The sequence below is a fragment of the Bombina bombina genome, unplaced genomic scaffold (genome assembly GCF_027579735.1).
Source record: "Bombina bombina isolate aBomBom1 unplaced genomic scaffold, aBomBom1.pri scaffold_542, whole genome shotgun sequence".
Lineage (NCBI taxonomy): Eukaryota > Metazoa > Chordata > Amphibia > Anura > Bombinatoridae > Bombina > Bombina bombina.
Window position 1 is genome coordinate 315774 of NW_026512078.1, and position 22552 is coordinate 338325.

At 40.7% G+C, this 22552-nt stretch overlaps 1 protein-coding gene across 1 annotated transcript in view; it reads right to left on the bottom strand.

Moving 5' to 3' along the window:
• LOC128644113 (amiloride-sensitive sodium channel subunit alpha-like) overlaps positions 1-21091 on the bottom strand; it is a gene marked incomplete at its 5' end in the record, with an annotated part of 106852 nt that extends 85761 nt beyond the window's left edge. Inside the window, 2 exons of the mRNA XM_053696826.1 lie at positions 3371-3475; positions 20928-21091. Of these exons, the coding sequence (XP_053552801.1) occupies positions 3371-3475; positions 20928-21091 (269 nt within the window). The remainder of the gene's footprint in view (positions 1-3370; positions 3476-20927) is intronic.
• Between the last annotated feature and the right edge of the window lie 1461 nt (positions 21092-22552).

Sequence of the window (22552 nt, forward strand, 5' to 3'; positions counted from 1 at the left end):
TTTAATATCTATTGTACCTAGTTAAAATAAATACAAAGTTGCCTGTAAAATAAAAATAAATCCTAAACTAGCTACAATGTAACTATTAGTTATATTGTAGCTAGCTTAGGGTTTATTTTATCGGTAAGTATTTAGTTTTAAATAGGATTCATTTATTTCATTATGTTAAATTAATTTTGTTTAATTTAAATTATATTTAAGTTAGGGGGGTTTAGGGTTAGGGTTAGACTTAGGTTTAGGGGTTAATAACTTTATTATAGTAGTGGCGACGTTGGAGTCGGAAGATTAGGGGTTAATAATTGTAGGTAGGTGTCGGCAACGTTGGGGGGGCAGATTAGGGGTTAATAAAATTTAACTAGTGTTTGCAAGGTGGGAGTGCAGCGGTTTAGGGGTTAATACATTTATTAAAGTGGCGATGATGTCCGGTCGGCAGATTAGGGGTTAAAAAAATTATTTTAGTGTTTGCGATGTGGGGGGGGGGCCTCGGTTTAGGGGTTAATAGGTAGTTTATGGGTGTTAGTGTACTTTAGTTAAGAGCTGTATGTTCCGGCGTTAGCCCATAAAACTCTTAACTACTGACTTTTAAATGCGGTAGGAGTCTGGACAGGAGAGGGTCTACCGCTCACTTCTTCCAAGACTCGTAATACCAGCGTTAGGCAAATCCCATTAAAAAGATAGGATACGCAATTGACGTAAGGGGATTTGCGGTAGCCTCGAGTCGCGGAAGAAAAGTGAGCGGTACACCTGTACCTGCCAGACTCGTAATACCAGCGGGCATTAAAAAGCACCGTTGGGACCTCTCAACGCTGCTTTTTAAGGCTAACGCCAAACTCGTAATCTAGGCGTTAGTATGGAACAGGGTCTACAATGAAAATAGCAACTAGTTAAAGTGAAGGTAAACTTTCACGAATCAGTGTCCGGTTTTTAAAAATATTACTAAAAACAGGGGCACTTTCATTCATGAAAGTTTACATTTCATTGTTTTTGTTAAAATACTTTCCTTCTTGCAAGCTGGAGCAGCAATTCCCCCGCCTGCAGCTCGTCTCTTCTTACGTCAGCAATGACGAATCCGGCTTCCTCCAATCACGGCGTTGCCTCAGGCAATGATTCCCCTGGGGGAAAGCCGTAATTGGAAGATGCCATATTCGTCATTGCTGACGTAAGAAGAGACAAGCGGCAGGAGGGGGAATCGCTTCTCCGGCTTCAAGAAGAAAAGGTAAGTATTTTAACAAAAGGGGTGAAATGTAAACTCTCATGAATGAAAGTGCCTCTGTTTTTAGTAATATTTTTAAAAACCGGGCACTCATTCTTGAATGTTTACCTTCACTTTAACTCACTAGATATACAATAAAGTGTTATCAAACATATGAAACATGTACAGTACTACAGTACTGTATTGACATTAATATTGTTATTATTATGACATTGTTATTTTTTGTCCCCCCACCCCCAAAAAATGTGGATGCCATGTCTGAGAGCTATTCCAATCCATTAGACTTTTGCAACTGTGGTGTTTTTTGGATTATAATCCATTAGACGAAGCACTATTTGAGTTGGTTAAGTCATCCAAATTACAAATGTATTACAACCAGAAAATACTTGGGGTAAACAAATGAAAACCTATACAAACAGATAGCTCTCATGCCTACCATAGTAGTTTTTGCAGGGATTTCTGTATGCCTAAACATAAATAAACTGATGGTTACTGCCTAATATTAAGGGGTGTGTATGGGTTAAAGATTCAGTTCAATTGAATATTTGTTGCCTGTGCTATTCGGTATTTGTTAAGTTTAAAACTAAATACTCATGGAACATTTATATTCATTTCATTAAATTAATGTAAATATTCCTTTGCTAAAGGTGAAAAAGTTCCCCTGTAGCGTTAAATACTTACCTTTAGAGCCCTGGAGAGCTCTGCTTTTTGCAATCCTTCACAGAGCCCCAGTGCCCACTAATATGAAGCTTAATGCGGTGGATCCCAGGGCCTGCACTAAAAGACCTTCACTTTTAGCACAGGATCCGCCGCACTAAGCCTCCGATTAACGCCCTGGGATCGGGATTAACGCAGCTCCCCAGTGTGTTACAAGTGAGTATTTTAACCCACTAAGGTAGTTTAAAGTATTTATTAGTTTCTTTAAATTTCATTGTGCATTCATTCGGATATTTGTGTTGTTAAAATTACACAAATATCTGTTTCATTAACAAATTTACATTTGTAACAAAATGAATGCACATCTACTAATATGATTTATTATTTTTTTTTTCACTTAACAACATAAATTTGTATAATTGGCACATTTTGCAATTGTGAAAAATGCCAAATTCTCTCAGTGCAAAGTATAGTTGGAATCTTTGTGGATTTTACACAATAGATTCCCATGGATTAAGCTAGATATTCTAATGGATCAGAAAAGTGTCAAACAGCCTTTTGAAATCCTGCTTAAGGAAATTTGTCTGCTTATGGATTGGAATAAAATCAACTGCCAAAACGTCCCTGATCAGATGAGATATTCTAAAATGATCTTCCAGCACTGTGAGATACCTAGTGAAATTTTCTAAAGACAGATTTTGCTATAGTTCTCCAAGGACTGTTCCCTGCATTTCTGTATATGAAGTAGAGACATGCCCAGTGCAATATAGAATTGCATAACATGATAGTTCTGCTGCATTTACAGTTTGTGCTATGCATTTTATATCACTTTATACTAACTTTTATTAAATTTTAACTTTGCACTTTCTATTTTGTATTGCATTTTGGATACTACAGTGTATTTAGGATTGTGATTTTTACAAATTCTCATTATCCTTTCACAGTTTCTGTGTAACTTTAACAAATTAGACTCATACTTTGTATATTTATGTGCACTGTTTACAAATTACATTTCACTTTGCATTTCTTCTATTTGAATTGAAACAGAAAAATGTCAGTTTCCCAGAGAGCGTCATTACTTTGTATGGGCCAGATAATCAAACATTTTCTTGTTTGGAGAGAGATTATACAGCAGATTTCACAGTGGTTGAACTTACTGAATTTTCTATGAAAAGAGGAGGAACCAGGAAGTCCCAGAGAGACGAAAGATGCCTTCAATAGAAAGTAACAAAACTCTCAGAGATCCACATTTTCACAGAGAGAGAGGGTAACTGGATAACACCTGGGGCTGATATAAGGGCTCAGTTTGCATCAATTACAAATTAAACTGAAATGTTTTCACTACAATTTAACTTGCTTTTGTCTATATTTTAGTATAAATTACATTTCTGTTAGTTAAAATAAGTGTATTGTGAATTTCTCTCCAAGCTGGAGAACCCTTTGAATATCAGGGCCTAAACACATTTTAATCAATCACAATGCAGAAATTATTTTTAGTACCTCTCGACTGTAATCTGTCCCATATACATCTGTGTAATAATTCCTAATGTTCTCTCCACTGCTACAATTGCTACTATAGGGCTCCTCCAACCGTTTGACATGAACCTGTGAGGAAAAAAAAATATTTGTAAACTCATGCAGACTAAAGTGTACTATAATATAGAATTTTGTTTCATTTGAGAAAAAAATGAGTCTTTGATGCTTTAGTTAGTGATAACACTATAAAATACCAACTGTCAATTACAGAATACTAGGCAGTCAATATTTCATGAAATATTTTCCAGTTCACATTGAAAATACATTATCAATCAGTAACTACTAAAGATGCTAAAGTATATTGGCTGAACTGCAAAACACACTTTATAAAACTCTAAAGTAAAGTTAAAAAATATATATTTATATATATATATATATATATATATATATATATATATATATATATATATATATATATAAAATCTAATATATAAAAAAAAATTCTGCAAGAATTAACCCATTTACAGGTCATACAAGGTTTGGTTAAAACACATACACGTGCTGAGGAAATACAAAAGGTTTTTACTGAGTACTACACCAATCTTTTAAGTCTGCAGGAAACACATAGAGACAAAATAGTCGCATTCTGGATTAACCTGCGTCTGCCAAAACTCATAGAAGACCAATTACACACAATAAACACCCTTATCACGATAGCTGAAGTAAGTAGGGTTATACAAAATCTCCCCTTAGGCAAAACTCCAGGCCCTGATGGTATGCTGGCAGAGTTTTATAAATTGTTGAGAACCGAAATCTCAGGAACGTTAACAAACATGTATAATAATATGCTCATCGGACATACTAAGCCCAACCGAAGATTCACTGAGGCTCATATTAGCACAATACTAAAACCTGGGAAGGATCCATTAAAGCCGTTATCGTATCATCCAATGTACCTGCTAAATACGGACTACAAGTTATTAACTAAGATACTAGCAACTAGATTAGGTTCAGTATTACCGTCCTTAATACACAAGGACCAAACAGGATTTATACAAGGCAGATCCTCAGTTAAAAATATTAGAAAGGTCCAATTAATTCTGTCATATTTATGGAAAAATAGAAACAACCCTAACTTGTTGCATTGCTCTAAAGCATGTATGCTAGCACTTGATGCCGAAAAGGCTTTTGATAAAGTAATATGGGAATATTTATTCTTGACGCTAGAGAAATTTGGTTTCACAGGTAATATTCTCCAAGTTATCCAAAATATATACCAAGACCCGGTGGCAGCCGTCATAATAAATGGTAGAATTGCTCCAGCCTTCTGATTACATAGGGGTACGAGACAGGGGTGTCCTCTCTCTCCGCTTCTATTTGACCTGGCAAAAGAGCCCTTTGCCCAAGCCACTCGAGAGAAAACCGAGGGCCTAAAAATAGGCACCTTGACCTTGCACCTATCTTTATATGCTGATGATATGATCCTATTCATCCCAGATCGGAGGTCCAATCTCCCGAAATTAATGACACTTATTCAGAAGTTTAGTGCTATTTCTGGTTACCTTGTAAACCAGGATAAATCTGAATTGATTTGGCTAACTCGAAATAACCCTCAGGATACATTTGTATACGACTTTAGGGCCATTACCTGCAAATTTATATATTTGTGAATCAAATTATCATCAAACCCAAGCCACTAGTATACTATTAACTACACCCCTATCATCAAAAAAGTCACTAACCAAATTGAAAGCTGGAATGTTTTGCCCCTTTCAATATCGGGTTACATAAATCTGATAAAAATGATCATCTTCCCGAAATTGCTATATATATTTCAAATGTTACCGGTTATGTTAAGGAGAAAAGATCTAAAAACACTAAACTCTAAAATCCTTGATTTTATATGGGCAGGTAAAAAGCATCGAATAGGTTTCCAGAAATTATCAAGCTCAGTACTGCATCAAGGATTGGGCCTTCCCAAATCTTATGCTTTATAATTGGGCAGCCCTTTCCAAATTTTTAATAGACTGGTTAAGTTATAAAGACCACTTAACCTTTAAAATTCTATAAGAAGAGCCTTGTTCGTTATCTGTCCTCCCTCATCTAAATTCGCAGCAACTCTAACGTCATTTGGGGGATCTGCTTCTACTAACAGAACCCTTAAGAGCTATGTAAGTGGCTAATGATCCGACAGACTTGCACTAAATATTTACCACTTCAAGGGAACCCCAATTTTATAGCAGGTCTCACTACCAAACCTTTCTGAGTATGGCAGCAACAGGGGCTGCAAAGCATCCAACATATCCTAGATGATGCAGCCAATACAATCAAAAGTTTTAGAATGATACAAGCCCAGTATTCTTTGCCGCATACGCACCACTTTGCATATTTACAAGTGAGACACTATGTTGCTAACCTCTTACAGACGGGGGATATTCTCCAAAAGACACGTCCGATAGTACAATTAGTTTCATTGTTCACAGGAGTATACTATATCTCTCCAATATATAGGCTGTTATTGGAGCCTACCAATACTTTAGTTCTAACAAATATAGCTGAAAAATGGGCTTCATCTCTGGGAATGCCAGTGGATTCAGGGCTAATACAAACTAGTATAACAACACTACGCAAAAGTACACTGTCACAAGACCTTAGGGACTCACATATTAGATTGCTGCACCTCAGCAGGTACAAACACAGTTGTTATACCTTATAAGGAACACAGAGTTCTTACTCAATGCCAGGCTGAGAGGAGAATGGTTATTACATTTTGATTAATAATATCTAGAAAAGAGGTAGCTGGCCCACAATTGTGGTCTTAGAGATCTCGAAGAAGATAGTAATTGGGGGAGCTGAATCTAAAAATGATCAAGGGAGTCATGGTTGCACGATGGAATATTACTGTATTAATGTTTACCTACAATGGATATTATGGCCTGCAAAGGACATTTATGATTGTATGTCAATTAGCTTAGTCTGAGATGATAAATAAAAAGTTTTAAAAAAAAAAATTAAATGCCAGAATCCGTAAGCAAGCGCTCAGTGTGTTGGGCAGTTTCATTCACCTCTCTCTGTGCCGCGCTGTGCTGTGTCTTCACTGCCTCTGCAGCACCGCTCTGTCTCACCTCCTCAGCGCTCCCCACGGGAGCTATGATCAAAACAAACGTTCCGGTCTGACTGGTGCAGATAGGATATGTGCAGGGAACTTCACCTTTTTCCCTCAAAGGTAAGAATAGTTGAACAACTGGAATCCTCGCACTCAAAAGGGGTAGGTAGGTTAGGGTGAATATAAATAAAGTACCGTCAGTCCAAAGGCTTAAAAGTAGAAAGCTCCTTTATTTTGAAATACACTAAAAAGGCATACACGCCAGCAAGGTTACAAGGTCAAACGCGTTTCATAGTTCTAACTGTTACAGAAGCATTAGTTATTTTGTTGTGAAGAGCTTATTTCCCAGCAGCAATGCCTGAACCAGCAAGCCAGCGCCTAAGAAGGGCTCCAAGAAAACTGTAACAAGTTTCATTTCATAAAGAGTTAACTCTTTTTTTTTCAGCTTTTAGAAACTATTGTCTAATCACCTCTGGAGCCAGACTGCTAATTGATAAGATGAACTTGTAAACTTGTTATCTTAAGTACTGTAATCCTATTGTGGCCTGTCAAAGGACAGTGCTCTCTATCTAAATGTGTGATGGGGGATTTTGTGCTTCCCCCCCTCTCCCCCTGGGAGTGCCCTGTGTGCATGTAACCTTAATAAAAAGCAGGCTGGGCATCCCAGTCCTGAGTTCTTGTTTGACCCTCAATCGCAGCGTTGACTCGTTTTTGTGGGCAGAAGGGTATCCTAGCTGTACTGCAGCTAAGGGAGATTATTCTATATTTGCGAGACTCATATAGAATACTATGGAAAGCAGCTTCTCCCCTCTTTAGCAATAGGGATCCAGGCTACTAAGCGGTCCATCTCTCAGCGAGACTAAGGGTAACCGTAACATTTGGCGGCAGCGGCGGGATTTTCCTGGATTTCCTAGGAGAGGTACAGAACGGATGGAGAGCGCTTACGAAAAATTGAAGCGTACAACCCTAAAGGATTTACTTGAAAGCAGAGGGGGGTACGCCAGCAACCGGCCGAGGAGAGAGCTGATCGCAGAATTGACCGAACTGGATCAGAGCTTCACAATGGCGGAAACACCGACCACGATTAGTGACGAAAAAACCAGGATTGTTCGGGAAAGGCTCTCATTATACGGGCCGAACCCCTCCATGGAATTGGTACAGCAGTTGATGGCGGAGGCGGACGAGGATATACGAGAGACTCGAGCCCACGAACTCAACCTAGCGAACGCACACCGCAATGCTGAAGCCCCGCAGGTAATCATCCCTGTCGAAAATGCTGGGAGGCCCAAGATACCCTATGCGGCATTTCGACCCTTCCTAGAGAGCGAGACAGGGATTGATGAATATTTGGCGGACTTCGAAAGGCAATGTGCCCTGCACCAGATTCCCAACAGAGAGTGGCCCACGATATTGTCTGGGAAACTATCCGGGCGAGCCCTGGAAGCCTTTCGTACTCTGGGTGCTGAGGAAGTGACACAGTATGAGCTAGTTAAGGAGACACTGTTGCGACGGTACGCTGTAACTCCGGACACGTATCGCCGACAGTTTCGGGGCACGGAAAAGAAGCCTAACGATACCCATATGGAATGGGCGCACCGAATGCGGAGAGCGGCAAATCACTGGCTGAGCGGAAGTAAAGCGGTGACTGGGGAGGAAATTTTACAATTGTTTCTCTTAGAACATTTTTATAATGGCATGGAACAGCAAGGGAAGGAATGGCTGCGAGACAGGCGGCCTTCTACCTTAGAAGAAGCAGCCAAATTGGCCGATGAACATTATGACTCCCGTCTTCACGAACCCATGAACTACCGAGCTCCAGCACGGGTCGAACCCAGAGAGGTTTACCGTGCACCCCCTCGTGCTGAATTCCGAGCCCCGGTGCCCACAGGGCCCGTCCGACACTCAGGACCACCCAATAACAGCTCTGAGCGTCCCAGACCGACTTGCCACCGATGCAAGCAACCAGGGCATTTCATGGCTAGCTGCCCCCTTAATACGCACCAGACACCCAGGAATTACAATTACCCCTCTGGGTCCTATCGTCCGGCCCGGGCCCTCTGTGTTAACCAAGAGGCCCCTATGGAGGGATATGTGGGGCCGCTTCACGAGGCAGACCCTGTATATGCTGCCTCAGATAACCGCCAGCACCATCGGCAGAGGGTATGGCTCGAGGGGCGATCTACCGAGGGATTGCGAGACACAGGGGCTACTATCACGCTGGTACAGAGTCATTTGGTGCCAGAGCACAAGCGATCCGGACAGACTGTGGCCGTTAGAGTGGCGGGGGGGGGATGTGTACAAAAGTCCAACAGCTAAAGTGCATCTTGATTGGGGAGCGGGAAAGGGGGCTGTGAACGTGGGCCTAATGGATAATTTACCTGCCGAAGTACTACTGGGCAACGATTTGGGCCCCATGACTTCTGCCTATGCTCCAGTATGCAACAACGAGGCGGACCCAGTGACTACACGGGCCCAAGCCCGGACGGAGCGAGAGCTCTCACCAGTGCGGGAGACACAGGTAAGACCTACCCCGACCTTGCCTGACAGGTTAGGCCCCATACCCTGGGACACCCCAGATGCCTTCGAGGCAGAGTCTAAGACTGACCCGACCTTACAAAAGTACCGGGAACGAGCAGAGACCGGAGGGGGCGGGGCAGATAACGAAACATTCTTATGGGAAAAAGGGAAACTATACCGCTGGACAGAGAAAAGGGGACAGCGTAGGCGACAGCTGGTAGTGCCCCACAAATACCGTCAAGAAATCCTCAAAATAGGCCACGACATCCCCTTAGCAGGCCACCTAGCCGTTACCCGTACCCTACACCGCATTACTCACATGTTCTTTTGGCCAGGGGTGCACGCTGACGTTAGAACTTACTGTAACACCTGCGATGTGTGTCAATGAGTAGGAAGGCGAGGCGATCACCCTAAAGCCCAGCTAGTAAATATGCCCATTGTAGAGGAACCCTTCAGCCGGGTTGCTATTGACCTAGTGGGACCACTGGCTACCCCTAGTCCCTCCGGTAAGCGATACATTCTTACCGTAGTGGACTACGCTACCAGGTACCCAGAGGCTGTCGCCCTATCCAACATACAAGCGGATACGGTAGCGAATGCACTAGTACAGGTGTTCTCCCGGGTAGGATTTCCAAAAGAAATCCTATCCGACCGAGGCACCCAATTTACGGCTGAATTGACCCAACAACTCTGGCAGGTTTGCAAAATTAAGTCCCTCCTAAGCTCCCCATACCACCCCCAGACGAACGGGCTGTGTGAGAGGTTCAATGGGACCCTCAAGCAAATGCTCAAGACGTTCACTCAGGAATACCGAGACTGGGAACGCTTCCTGCCGCACCTCCTATTTGCTTATCGGGAGGTGCCCCAGGAAACGACAGGGTTCTCTCCCTTCGAGTTGCTCTACGGAAGAAAGGTACGGGGACCCCTAAACCTGATCCGGGAGCACTGGGAGGGAGAGATGGAGGCTGACGGTGTCCCAATTGTGCCATACGTGCTGGAACTCAGGGACCGAATGGAGCAATTAGCCAAATCCGTGCGGGCTAATCTCCAGTTGGCCCAGAGAAGACAGAAAGTATGGTACGATCGGGGGGCCCGAAAGAGAATCTTCACCATAGGACAAAAGGTGTTAGTACTTAAGCCGGTGAAGACAGACAAATTGCAGGCGTCCTGGCAGGGTCCCTACCAGATCGTAGAGAAAAGGGGAGACACCACTTATGTGATAGCTAGCTGCCACGACAACAATCTTAGAAAGACATTCCATGTAAACATGCTCAAGGAATATTTTGAGCGACCAGAGAACGTGACGGCCGTATGTTGTTCCCCTCAGGAAGACCCCGACAGTTTACCCATTCCAGACCTATTAGAAAAGAGCCTCCCCACAGGTATAGTGGCGCAGGTTCAGATAGGGGACCGACTTAGCCCCACTGAAAGGGAGCAGCTCAACCAACTCCTCCAGTCCAAACACCTCACCTTCTCCCCGAAGCCAGGGTACACTACTTTAACCACCCACCAGGTAGATACTCCGGGACAAGCTCCCTTGCGCCAGGCTCCGTACCGAATCCCCGAAGCAGTTAGGACAGGAATGAAGAAGGAGATCGATGAGATGCTCCAGCTCAGGGTAATTGAGCCCTCCGATAGTCCCTGGGCCTCCCCAGTTGTCTTGGTGCCCAAGAAAGATGGGACCACCCGGTTCTGCGTAGACTATCGGAGGCTCAATGAAAATACCGTGACGGACGCTTACCCTATGCCCAGGGTAGACGAGCTACTCGATCGTATAGCCAGGGGAAATTACCTGACCACTATTGACCTCTGCAAAGGTTACTGGCAGATTCCCCTGGCCCCGGAGGCTATCCCCAAGTCGGCATTCGTCACCCCATTCGGCTTATATCAGTTTAGGGTAATGCCGTTTGGGATGAAGAATGCCCCAGCTACATTCCAGCGCTTGGTGGATAGGCTCCTGGATGGCTTCCAGAGTTTTGCTTGCGCCTACCTGGACGACATAGCGATCCACAGTGAGTCCTGGGAGGACCACTTAGCTCATGTGGGAATGGTTCTGGATCAGATCCGGGCTGCTGGCCTGACTCTGAAGCCAGAAAAATGCCACTTTGGGATGGCCGAGGTACAGTACCTGGGTCACCGGGTGGGGTGTGGAAAGCAGCGACCAGAGCCGGCCAAAATAGAAGCTGTCGCCAATTGGCCCACCCCCATCACTAAGACTCAGGTCCTAGCCTTCCTGGGCACGGCAGGGTACTATAGACGGTTCGTACCAGACTACAGCACACTTGCCAAACCCCTGACTGACTTGACCAAGAAGAACTTACCTCGACAGGTCCTGTGGTCTCCCCACTGTGAAACGGCTTTCCAGGCTCTCAAAAATGCTCTAATTAACGCTCCTGTCTTGGCGGCCCCAGCCCTTAACAAACGTTTTATCGTCCATACAGATGCTTCCATGTTCGGGCTGGGAGCCGTCCTCAGCCAAGTAGGCGAAGATGGAGGGGAGCATCCAGTTGCCTACATCAGCCGGAAGCTCCTGCCCCGCGAAGTCAGCTATGCAGCGGTCGAAAAGGAGTGTTTGGCTTTGGTGTGGGCATTAAAGAAATTGACTCCCTATTTATATGGTCAGGAGTTCACTCTGGTCACCGACCATAACCCGTTGGTGTGGCTGAACCGGGTCTCTGGAGATAACGGCAGGCTATTACGTTGGAGCTTATCGTTGCAAACCTTCAATTTCACCATTACTTACAGACCTGGGAAACAGAATGGCAACGCCGATGGGTTGTCCAGACAAACCGACCTCAGCCCCGCATAACCAGCGGTCTGGACAGCCTTAGTCTGCCCCGAAAAGGGGTCAGACCGTGTCTGCCAGAGTGTTCCACAGAAAGGGAGCAATGTTACAGAAGCATTAGTTATTTTGTTGTGAAGAGCTTATTTCCCAGCAGCAATGCCTGAACCAGCAAGCCAGCGCCTAAGAAGGGCTCCAAGAAAACTGTAACAAGTTTCATTTCATAAAGAGTTAACTCTTTTTTTTCAGCTTTTAGAAACTATTGTCTAATCACCTCTGGAGCCAGACTGCTAATTGATAAGATGAACTTGTAAACTTGTTATCTTAAGTACTGTAATCCTATTGTGGCCTGTCAAAGGACAGTGCTCTCTATCTAAATGTGTGATGGGGGATTTTGTGCTTCCCCCCCTCTCCCCCTGGGAGTGCCCTGTGTGCATGTAACCTTAATAAAAAGCAGGCTGGGCATCCCAGTCCTGAGTTCTTGTTTGACCCTCAATCGCAGCGTTGACTCGTTTTTGTGGGCAGAAGGGTATCCTAGCTGTACTGCAGCTAAGGGAGATTATTCTATATTTGCGAGACTCATATAGAATACTATGGAAAGCAGCTTCTCCCCTCTTTAGCAATAGGGATCCAGGCTACTAAGCGGTCCATCTCTCAGCGAGACTAAGGGTAACCGTAACACTAACTTCTTCAGTGACCTATACCAACACCTGAAAACTCATCCTTAATAAAGGTATTAACCACTCCCCCATTACAGGTGCAAAACATTGGTTCAGGTGTATCACAGAAAAACGAGGGCAATCACATTTAACATATGTATAGTGTAATTTCTAACAGATAAGCATATTTACATAGTTACAGAGAGTTAAGTAAGATATAATTTCATTTTAAAATATTAACATTTATTTTCTGTAGAATTTAATTTAGATGTTACATTTTAAATTTTAAAGAGACTTAACTTTATTTCTCACAACAAGTTCCTAATTAATAACCAAACCTGACTTATCCACAATTGTAAATATCAATGGGTACTTTGTAATAGTCTCATATAAACTCCTCTAATGTGAATATATCAGATCATTATGCACGAAAGCTGACTGATTTTGGAAGTATTTATAACTATCACCTAATTGTAGAAAGGAGTAAATAAAATTGTTGTAAACCTATAAACTTCCCAACTTTCTTTATCATTGCTATAATCAAAAATATATAGATATAATTAGTGAACATTCTTATGACTGGTCATGAGTAACAAAAATGCACTAAAAATTTCCAGTTGTTCAACTAAAAAAAAAAATTAACCCATTTACACATTTTTTCTATCAGTCTTTACAATATCAATTAATATAATTAGAAATCAGCTCTGTATATAATGACCATGGGGCCTATTTATCATATGTCTGTCGGACCTGATCCGACACTGCGGATCAGATCCGACAGACATAGCTGAATGCTGAGAGCAATACACTCTCCGTATTCAGCATTGCACCAGCATATTGAGCATTACAAGAATTGAGCATTACATTACATCCAATGGGAAAATCACAAAGCATTTTTCAATGCCATTAAAATACCAAGCACAATATCCTATAACCTGCTGTTACCTCTTGCAACCCCCTTTATCTTGACCATCTGTAAAGTCTATCAACAGTTGTAAGACAAGGATCAGCTTACATGCAAATTATAGTTCAAACTGGTACCTATAATGTAGATGGAATCTTTGTTTTTCTTATGTTAAAGGGATCCTATAATCCCACCAGATACCCTTATCTAATAAACCTCAGCTGCATCAGACTTCTAACCTCTTTTAAACCTCTATGGTGCAAGATGCTACTGCTATTAGATTTTTTATTATGCTGAACCCACTACTATGTTACCCCTATGCAACCAAACCCACCACTACTATTAACCCTCAAAACATTAAACCTCACCCTTCTATTAAGCCCTAAACCATTTCACTTCCAGCTACTAATAACTCATGTACTACAGAACTCTCAACACAACATAATATAATATCACATCTTCCATGTTAATCCCTAAATGGCCTGACTTCCACTGCTATCAACCCCTAAAACAGTGAACCCCCACTGCTATTAACTACAAAGCTGCCTGACCACCCTAGAACCCAAGTATCTCCTATAGCTAACTAAGGGTTACCCCAAAAATCTAACACTTCACCTCAAGAAAGTAAATTAAACATTTAAGCCCACAAAAGTATAGTTACTTTACCTGCATCACTGTTCTCTTCAGAAATGTAGTTTGTTTTTAAAATCGTACAACGGCTCGCTGTGTAATCACAGTGCACCTGAAGTGGGGCATTAAAATGTATTGCTTACGCAATGTTGCAATATCGTGCACACGTTAATTTTCGCACATAAAACAAGTTGAAAGTAAACGCATTTGCTTGAGTGCAATAGAATTTAACGCGCGTCTGATTAGTGTGACTAAGGCCTTGCATAAAGAGGGGTAAAATAAAAGTTTCACCAAACGCATTAAATACATTAAAATAAACTGTTACCTTCATATATACACTATCAATCTGATACAATTTATTAATAAAAATATTAATACAAATATTTATAAGGGTCAATAATTATATTTAAAGGAACACTGAACCCAGATTTTTTTCTTCTCTGATTCAGATAGAGCATGCAATTTTAAGCAACTTTCTAATTTACTCCTGTTATAATTTTTTCTTCGTTCTCTTGCTTTCTTTATTTGAAAAAAGAAGGCATCTAAGCCAGTCAATTTTTGGTTCAGAACCATGGACAGCACTAATTTATTGGTGGGTGAATTTATCCACCAATCAGCAAGAACAACCCAGGTTGTTCACCAAAAATGGCCCGGAATCTAAACTTACATTCTTGCTGTTCAAATAAAGATATAAAGAGAATGAAGAAAATTTGATAATAGGACTAAATTAGAACGTTGCTTAAAATTGCATGCTCTAAATCTACCACTATCAATTTCTGGTCGGTCAGTATTATTTAAAATGGTTCTTCTTCCAAAGTTGCTTTATGTTCTTCAGAATGTCCCATTAATCCTACTAGAAAAAGATGTTCGTTCTATTAACAGCTCACTCAGACAATTCATTTGGCAGGGGAAAAGATCTAGGATCTCTCTTACCAAACTTGCTTTGCCAAGGGAACTTGGAGGTTTAGCACTACCAAATATGAGATCCTATAATCTTAGCTTCTTAGCTTGCATAGTGACTGATTGGATCTTTTCTAAGAACTATGTCTCAAATAATTAGCTTGAATTAAATATATGTGAACCACATCTCCCAATAGCTCTGATCCCCTCTTCACCAAAGGAATTTCCAGCAGATATTAAGGGACTTAAAACTCTATTTAACCCTCTTAAGGCGTGGTGGAAATTAACTAAGTCCCTTTCAATAAATAGCGCAGCCTCGAATTATCTTCCTTTAATAGGAAATCTGACATTTCAAGCAGGCTTAAACTCGGCAGTCTTCAGTAGATGGCACAACAACGGTTTAAATAGGATAATCTACTTAATAGATAAAGACAGAAAATGTGTTAGGACCTTTGAGGAACTGAAAATTTAATTTAATCTTCTCAATAAAGACTTCTTTGTGTACTTGCAAATAAGGCATTTTGTCCTTGAATTAATTAAAGAAGCAGGCTGGTGCTGGGCGTTAGGTAAACTGGAAAACTGGCTAATTTTAACTAAGAATGGCTTTATGTCTTTTGCCCCGTGCTATCATCTACTTGGCACCAGTAAAGGTGTTCCTATTTTGGAAAAGATGGCTTCAGTCTGGAGTCTTTTAATTGCCCAGAATAGTATTGAACTAAAAAATCTCCAACTATCAATAAATAAAGTAGCACAGGCTACAATCTCTGCTACTTGAAACTTATAAACATAGCATATTTCACCCCGGAGAGAGGTCTCAGAGCCTGCAATCAGGAATTTAACAAATGTCCTAAGTGTTCATACCCTGCAGCGGACTTGATCCATATGTTTTGGCAATGCCCAAAAATAAGAAATTTTTGGAACAAACTAGAATTCTAACCGATATCCAAAACCTGCAAAGCCACAGACTCATATTTTTTGCTCCCACATCCTCTAACAATTACTGCCCTCCCTCTCTCCTACTCTTATTCCTCTCTCTCCTACTCTTACTCCTATACTCACACATAATTTTAATCTCTCCCTCAGCACTGCTATGTTTCCCTCATCCCTTAAACATGCACTAATTGCACCTATTCTCAAAATATCTTCTCTTGATTTATCATCCCCATACAACTATTGCCCTATATCCCTACTTCCCCTTGCTTCAAAACTTCTGGAAAGACTCGTATATAAACATTTATCACATTTCCTCACATTAAACTCCCTCATTGATCCATTGCAATCTGGATTTTGCCCACAACACTCCACAGAAACTGCAATCAGTAAGGACACTAATGACCTAATTACAGCAAAATCTAAAGGCTACTTTACTTTGTTAATCCTTCTTGATCAGTCTGCAGTCTTTGACATGGTTGACCACACTCTCTTGCTCCAAACCTGACATCTGTGACACAGCTATCTTGTGGCTCTCATCTTACCTTTCTAACCGGACATTTAGTGTTATCTTCTCTGGCACATCCTCTGACCCTTTACCACTTTCCATTATGGTACCACAAGGCTCTGTCCTTGGTCCCCTTCTCTTCTTGCTAAGCCACTGTGGCTGAGCTCTGTAGCAACCCAAGGGTTGCAGGTTCGATCCCCGGCAAGGTCCACTCAGCCTTTCATCCTTCCGAAGGCGATAAAATGAGCAGCGCTTTATAAGTACCCAATACATACATACATACATTCTCAATTTATACGTCATCCTTAGGTTCCTTAATACCGTCCCATGGGTTTGAATACCATTTGTATGCTGATGATACCCAAATCTACATCTCTGCACCAGGCCCATCCCATTCCTTACTAACTTGTGTCACTAACTGTCTTTCTACTATTTTATCCTGGATATCCTCTCACTATCTTAAGCTTAATCTCTCAAAAACTGAGCTCCTTATTTCCCCCCTTCTTCCAAACTCCCTATCCCCCAACTTTCTCTAACTGTTATAACATTATTACCCATTCTCTACTCATCTTCACTGGCTTCCTCTAACCTCCAGAATACAATTTAAAATCCTGACTCTAACTTTTAAAGCACTCAATAACACTGCTTCACCCTATATCTCTGACCTAGTCTCCAGATATTCGCCTTCCCGTACCCTTCGCTCTGCTCCTGACCTCCTCTCCTCCTCCTCTGTTACCTTCTTGCATTCCCGTCTATGAAACTTCTCCAGACTGACCCCTATTTTGTATACTATCTGCTCTACACAACTCTCCCCTAGTTTTCAAACCTTCAACTGCTCCTTAAAGATTCTACATTTTAGGGATGCATATAATATACACTAACATTTTCTTATCTTAGTCCCTCTCCTCCTTTAGCTATACCCTTGAACCCCCTTAGCATGTAAACCTACGAGCCTAGCTGCTTTGTAGATCCCTTTCATGAGAGATGATTTACAACAGTGAAACTATTGGCAGGGCCCTCTATCCCTTTAATAGTAATCATATAATAATAATAATCATATGGAGAGAATAAGTTAGTGCGGTCACAATATCCAAAGACCTTTAGTTAACGCAAGTTTCAATCGCACTGAAAATTTTTACTTTCAACTTCTAATACGCGTGATAACCCATGTGTGCAAAATCTTTACTTCTGGCTGTGTAATCACTAAAGCAAAATTACTAAATTGCACACCACTTGCAGTCTATCCCTGTGTGGGTCAACTAAATGTAGCATGCTCCCGCACTGGGTAAACATTTTGGCTGCTTTGCCCAGCTTGGGACCATGCTATATTTAGTTCAAGTGTTTTTTTTAAAGAAAAAATGCAGTGCCGAAAAGGACAGCGATGCAGGTAAGATTAGTATATAACTAAGCGGGAGTCACCGTGATGATACTATCACTGGGCTCCTATAGGAGGCGCTTAAATCTGGAGTGGATAGTAATAAAATCCTAGTGCATGAAATGTAGAAAAAAGAAGGCTGGCAATGGAACAGATGACAGTGTTTTACACCAGTATGCCAACACAAATCATAAATTATGAGAAATAAAACATATAAAATATAAAATATAAAATATAAAATGTATACGAATCAATAATGTATGCAACCCAATCTGGAAAGTCCAGCGAGTCTCTTCAAATGTCCATCAGTACTTGAACAGGCTGCTCTCTGTCTTCACCCAACTGGATGATGTATTCTATGATGCAAAACAAAAACAAAAACAGAGGCGCCATATGTGTGGATCAATATAACCAGAAATCCAGTAAAGGAGTAGAATAAGGGTACTCACAAACGGGACGGCACTCTCTTGTGCCAATAGAGGCGGGCTGGTTTTCAACAGCAAACCAGCTGGCTGTGTGTCTCCCAGATAGGTAGAGGATGCTTGTCTCCTGGATGTCAAACACCGGCCAAAAACTGCAGTGGAAGGAGGAGGAAGAGCTACAGTGCCCTTAGGTTACTGCTATGAGGATAGTAACACCAACACCAGACTTATGTAAAAGTATAAAATCAGTATTTTATTATACACAATAAAAATACCAAAAGGTATAACAAATTACAGCTGGGTGATGACAACCTATCTCCCCATAGACCATACAATATAGCGACGCGTTTCTCGGGGAACACCCCGTTTCCTCAGGCTTGTATGTTGGTTATATGCATAAATGCCCTTTATATAGGGCTCAGTAACCTAATGTTCAAATGAACCCTCCCCTTCCTTTATCCGGATTAACCTATCATGTCCTTCCTTTCCAAACACTCCCCATTGTTGTGGAGATGCACTAATCAATTAGTTCTAATTATATATCGTGATAAGATTTGAATTTATACAAATTCATTTGCCTATGTGTCCCTAACGGTAATATATAAATAAACAATTGGATCGATAGTTACCGGTCTCGATCATCCGCTATGTATAATATAATTGTAGTGAGTAAACTGACATGTGTTCCATACCTAACCAATAGGATTACGGCCATATTGGGGGCCTGTTCTAACAAGGCAATCTCATTGGTTACACTCTCAGCTGTCTGGCGTGGCAATCCCATTGGTTATGCTGTAGGCTGCGTGTTGTGTTGTCATGACAGAATGTCATGTGATCGGTAGTGTGGCAAATAGCTGATACATATAATGTTGTCATGACGTAATGTCATGTGATCGGGGGTGTGCCAAATTGCTGTAGCCGTGCTTCCGACGTCCATACGGAATGACGCATGGTCACATGATGACTACGGCCCAAGCCTGTATATAGCTTTATTGTGTTATGGTTGCTAAGGGCGACATGATTACGCACATATCTAGCTGCAGAGCCAGTAATAAAGCGCCATTGTAATTAATATCATGCTATTGGTTATAAATATATCGCTAATGTCAAACTGACCATAATAAATGAAAACTGCAGATTAGTGAGTGTGTTACATTAGTAATGCGATTAACACATTATGGATCCAAAACAATCCAACATAGATGTGAAAAAAACTAATAAGGGGTGTATTAGTGAAAAGATTCCCTATCCATTAGTGGGATTATAAAACTAGACTTCGGAACTACAGGTACACTATAAATAAGTGGACAGTGTTCCGAGGTCAATGTGTCGCCATAATAAATGGTATTGTGTATAATATAAAGGGGATATTAGTGTGGATAATGACCAACTAGTAAATAAATAATGATATATATGTAATAAAATACGGATATTGGTGTGAGTAATCACTAACCGGTGAATGGTGCTCCAGATTTCAATAATCATGAATGTAATCGATGAAATTATCTGTACAAGGTGACGTAGTCACCCAATGAAATGATGTGATGTAAATGTGTACTAGGGGTATTAGTGTAAGTCAAATTAAAAGACGGTATGTGATGTACAAGTGTACTAGGGGTATTAGTGTAAGTCAAATTAAGAGACGGTATCAAAAGTGAATTGTATTTAATAATTACCAATAGGTAATAATATTGTCCCTGGTGATCTCTAAGGGTATATAAATGTGCTAATCAGAGTGAAAAATATGTGAAAAAGTGATATAATAGGGTCAAAGTGTTAAGGTTAAAATACCATGTGTAGAATGTACTTAGTCTAAATTCCTAATGTATTGATACGTAACTATAATTAGAATTTCTCTATAGGTGACATTTTTCTATAGTTTGGGTTATATAATGCTAGTAAATACGAACCAACAACAATGGGGTGTCGAAAAATCCAGCTCACAAAGTGCACATCTAGCCATACATATATTCATATATCTAACCAGACATGTGTTAAATATAGCAATGTCTCATATATAAATATGAACAAAAATATCTACACAAATGCTGCAGAGTCTATAACCTCATTAAGGCCAGTGGGAAATAAGCTATTGAATTTATAAATCCAATAGGTTTCCCTTTGTCTCAATTTAGAAAACCTATTGTACATATTACTGGGAGGGATTTTTTCCAATGGAGTTATTGTAAATGAACATTTGCCAGGAATATAACTATTACAGATATGTCTAGAGACACTATGTTTCAGCGATTTAGATTCAATGTTCCTCAGATGTTCACTCCATCTGGTCCTGACCTTTCTACAGGTCCTACCTATATACTGGATCCCACATTGGCAGGACAATGCATATATTATATAGTTGGAATCACAGGACAGTCGATTTTTTATAGGTATTAACTCTTTTGTATGGTTAACTAATATGTCACTGTGACCATGTGTTATATATTTACACATGTGGCATCGTTTCTTCCCACATCTAAAGGTCCCTATTTTGCTAAAAGTATGATTATTGTGAATCTGATCTCTCGGTCTTATGATATCGGTAGATTTCCTTTTTGACATCACCACCTTACTAGGGGCTAGTTTTTGTTTGTAAGTTCCCATACAGATAAAAGTTATACATTTATAAATCATTACTGGGTGTTTTCCATTGTGTCCAGAACACACCATTTTGTATGTAAAATACAAGTCATGTGCTTCATATTGGTGGTTTTACATGTATATGAAAATGGATAATATTTGGAAAATGTTTTAGATTTATTTTGCAATTAAAATTAGATGGCTAAATATCACATTTACATTGAGCCAGAGCTTTATTAAATAAAATATTATTTTTACTTTCTTGTACCTTTACTACACCAATGTCAGACTCCTGTCCAGGGGGTACATTTACTCCCTCGTCCTCTGGGAATGGCATCTCTCCTTGTCCATGGAGCAGAACTCTCAGACCAGCTGCAGTACTCAGACTCCTTATATACTCCTCTTGCTCTATAAAAAGCTCCAAGGTAAGACCTGAGAGAAAGAAGGTGCTGTAGTAATTTTGTAATATGAAACCATAATTGGAGAAAGTAAATTCAAATAAAAATATGAAACTAAAAGGTTTATTGGTGTTACATAGTATAGTGCTTCTCAACCACATTGTTGGAGGCCAGTCAATAACTGTTTGCAGAAAAATCAAGAAAATGATCCATGCATTGGCAGTGCTAATCTATATGCATGCTTTATTATGATCATTGTTCTTTGAAAAATATTTATGTATATGTTTACTGTAAAATTAATAAATGTAAGGAAAATAGTGGCAAAAATTACTTTTTTTTGGGGGGGGGCATTCTATTAGGTGTATTCAAAGCCGTCCTGCCCATATTGACGATGACAAGCCTTCACTGGGGGAGGACCAGTCATTATGCGGGAAGGGCTTGTGTCCCACTGTAGTAATTCCACTGCAAATGAAGCTCTAGGGGCCTATTTATCAAGCCGTCAACCGCAAATATGCTGGAATTCCACAGCGTAATTGTTGTGAGCTTGATCTGACCTAGTTATCAAAGCCTAGAGACAGGTGAAAGTTGAAATTTGTGATGAAACATACGATCCGCCGGTCTCAATCCGACGCAGATCGATGCTTACATCATTATAGATGTTCTGAATACACATTCGGCTCTATCTGACACTTTTTCAAAGTTATCAAATTTCTAACAGGTACGCACACCACTATTCCGGCCTAGCATACCTGGTTTTCAATCTGCCACCCTGGAGGCCACGGATGCCATAGAAATCAATGGGAGTCTAAAAGCACCAAAAGCTTATGTTCGATGCTGCCAGATATCCCATTGATTTATATGGTTGAAAACAAGTAACATTTACACCTAACACCCTAACATAAACCCGAGTCTAAACACCCCTAATCTGCCACCCTGACATCGCTGCCACCTACATAATGTTATTAACCCCTATTCCGCCACTCCGGGACCCCGCCGCAACCTAAATAAAGTTATTAACCCCTATTCCGCCACTCCCGGACCCCGCCGCCACTAAATAAAGTTATTAACCCCTATCCCGCCGCTACCGGACCCTGCCACAATAAATAAACGTATTAACCCCTAAACCCCTGGCCTCCGACATCACTACCACTAACTAAACCCTAAACCGTGAGCCCCCCACTTCGCCATAAACTAAATTAAGCAATTAACCCCTAAACCTAACAACCCGCTAGCTTTAAATTACAATTACAACATCCCTATTTTAATATAAATTTAAACTTACCTGTAGAATTATAATAAACTATTTTTAAACTATAAATTAACCTACCCTAACTATTATATTACAATTAAATTAAACTACCAATTAAATAAACTAAATTACATATTAAAAAAACCTAACCCTACAAAAATGATTTAAATCTACTATTAAACATTATTACAAATGACTAAATTACCAAAAAAATAAACGCAAAGTTACAAAAAATAAAAAACACTA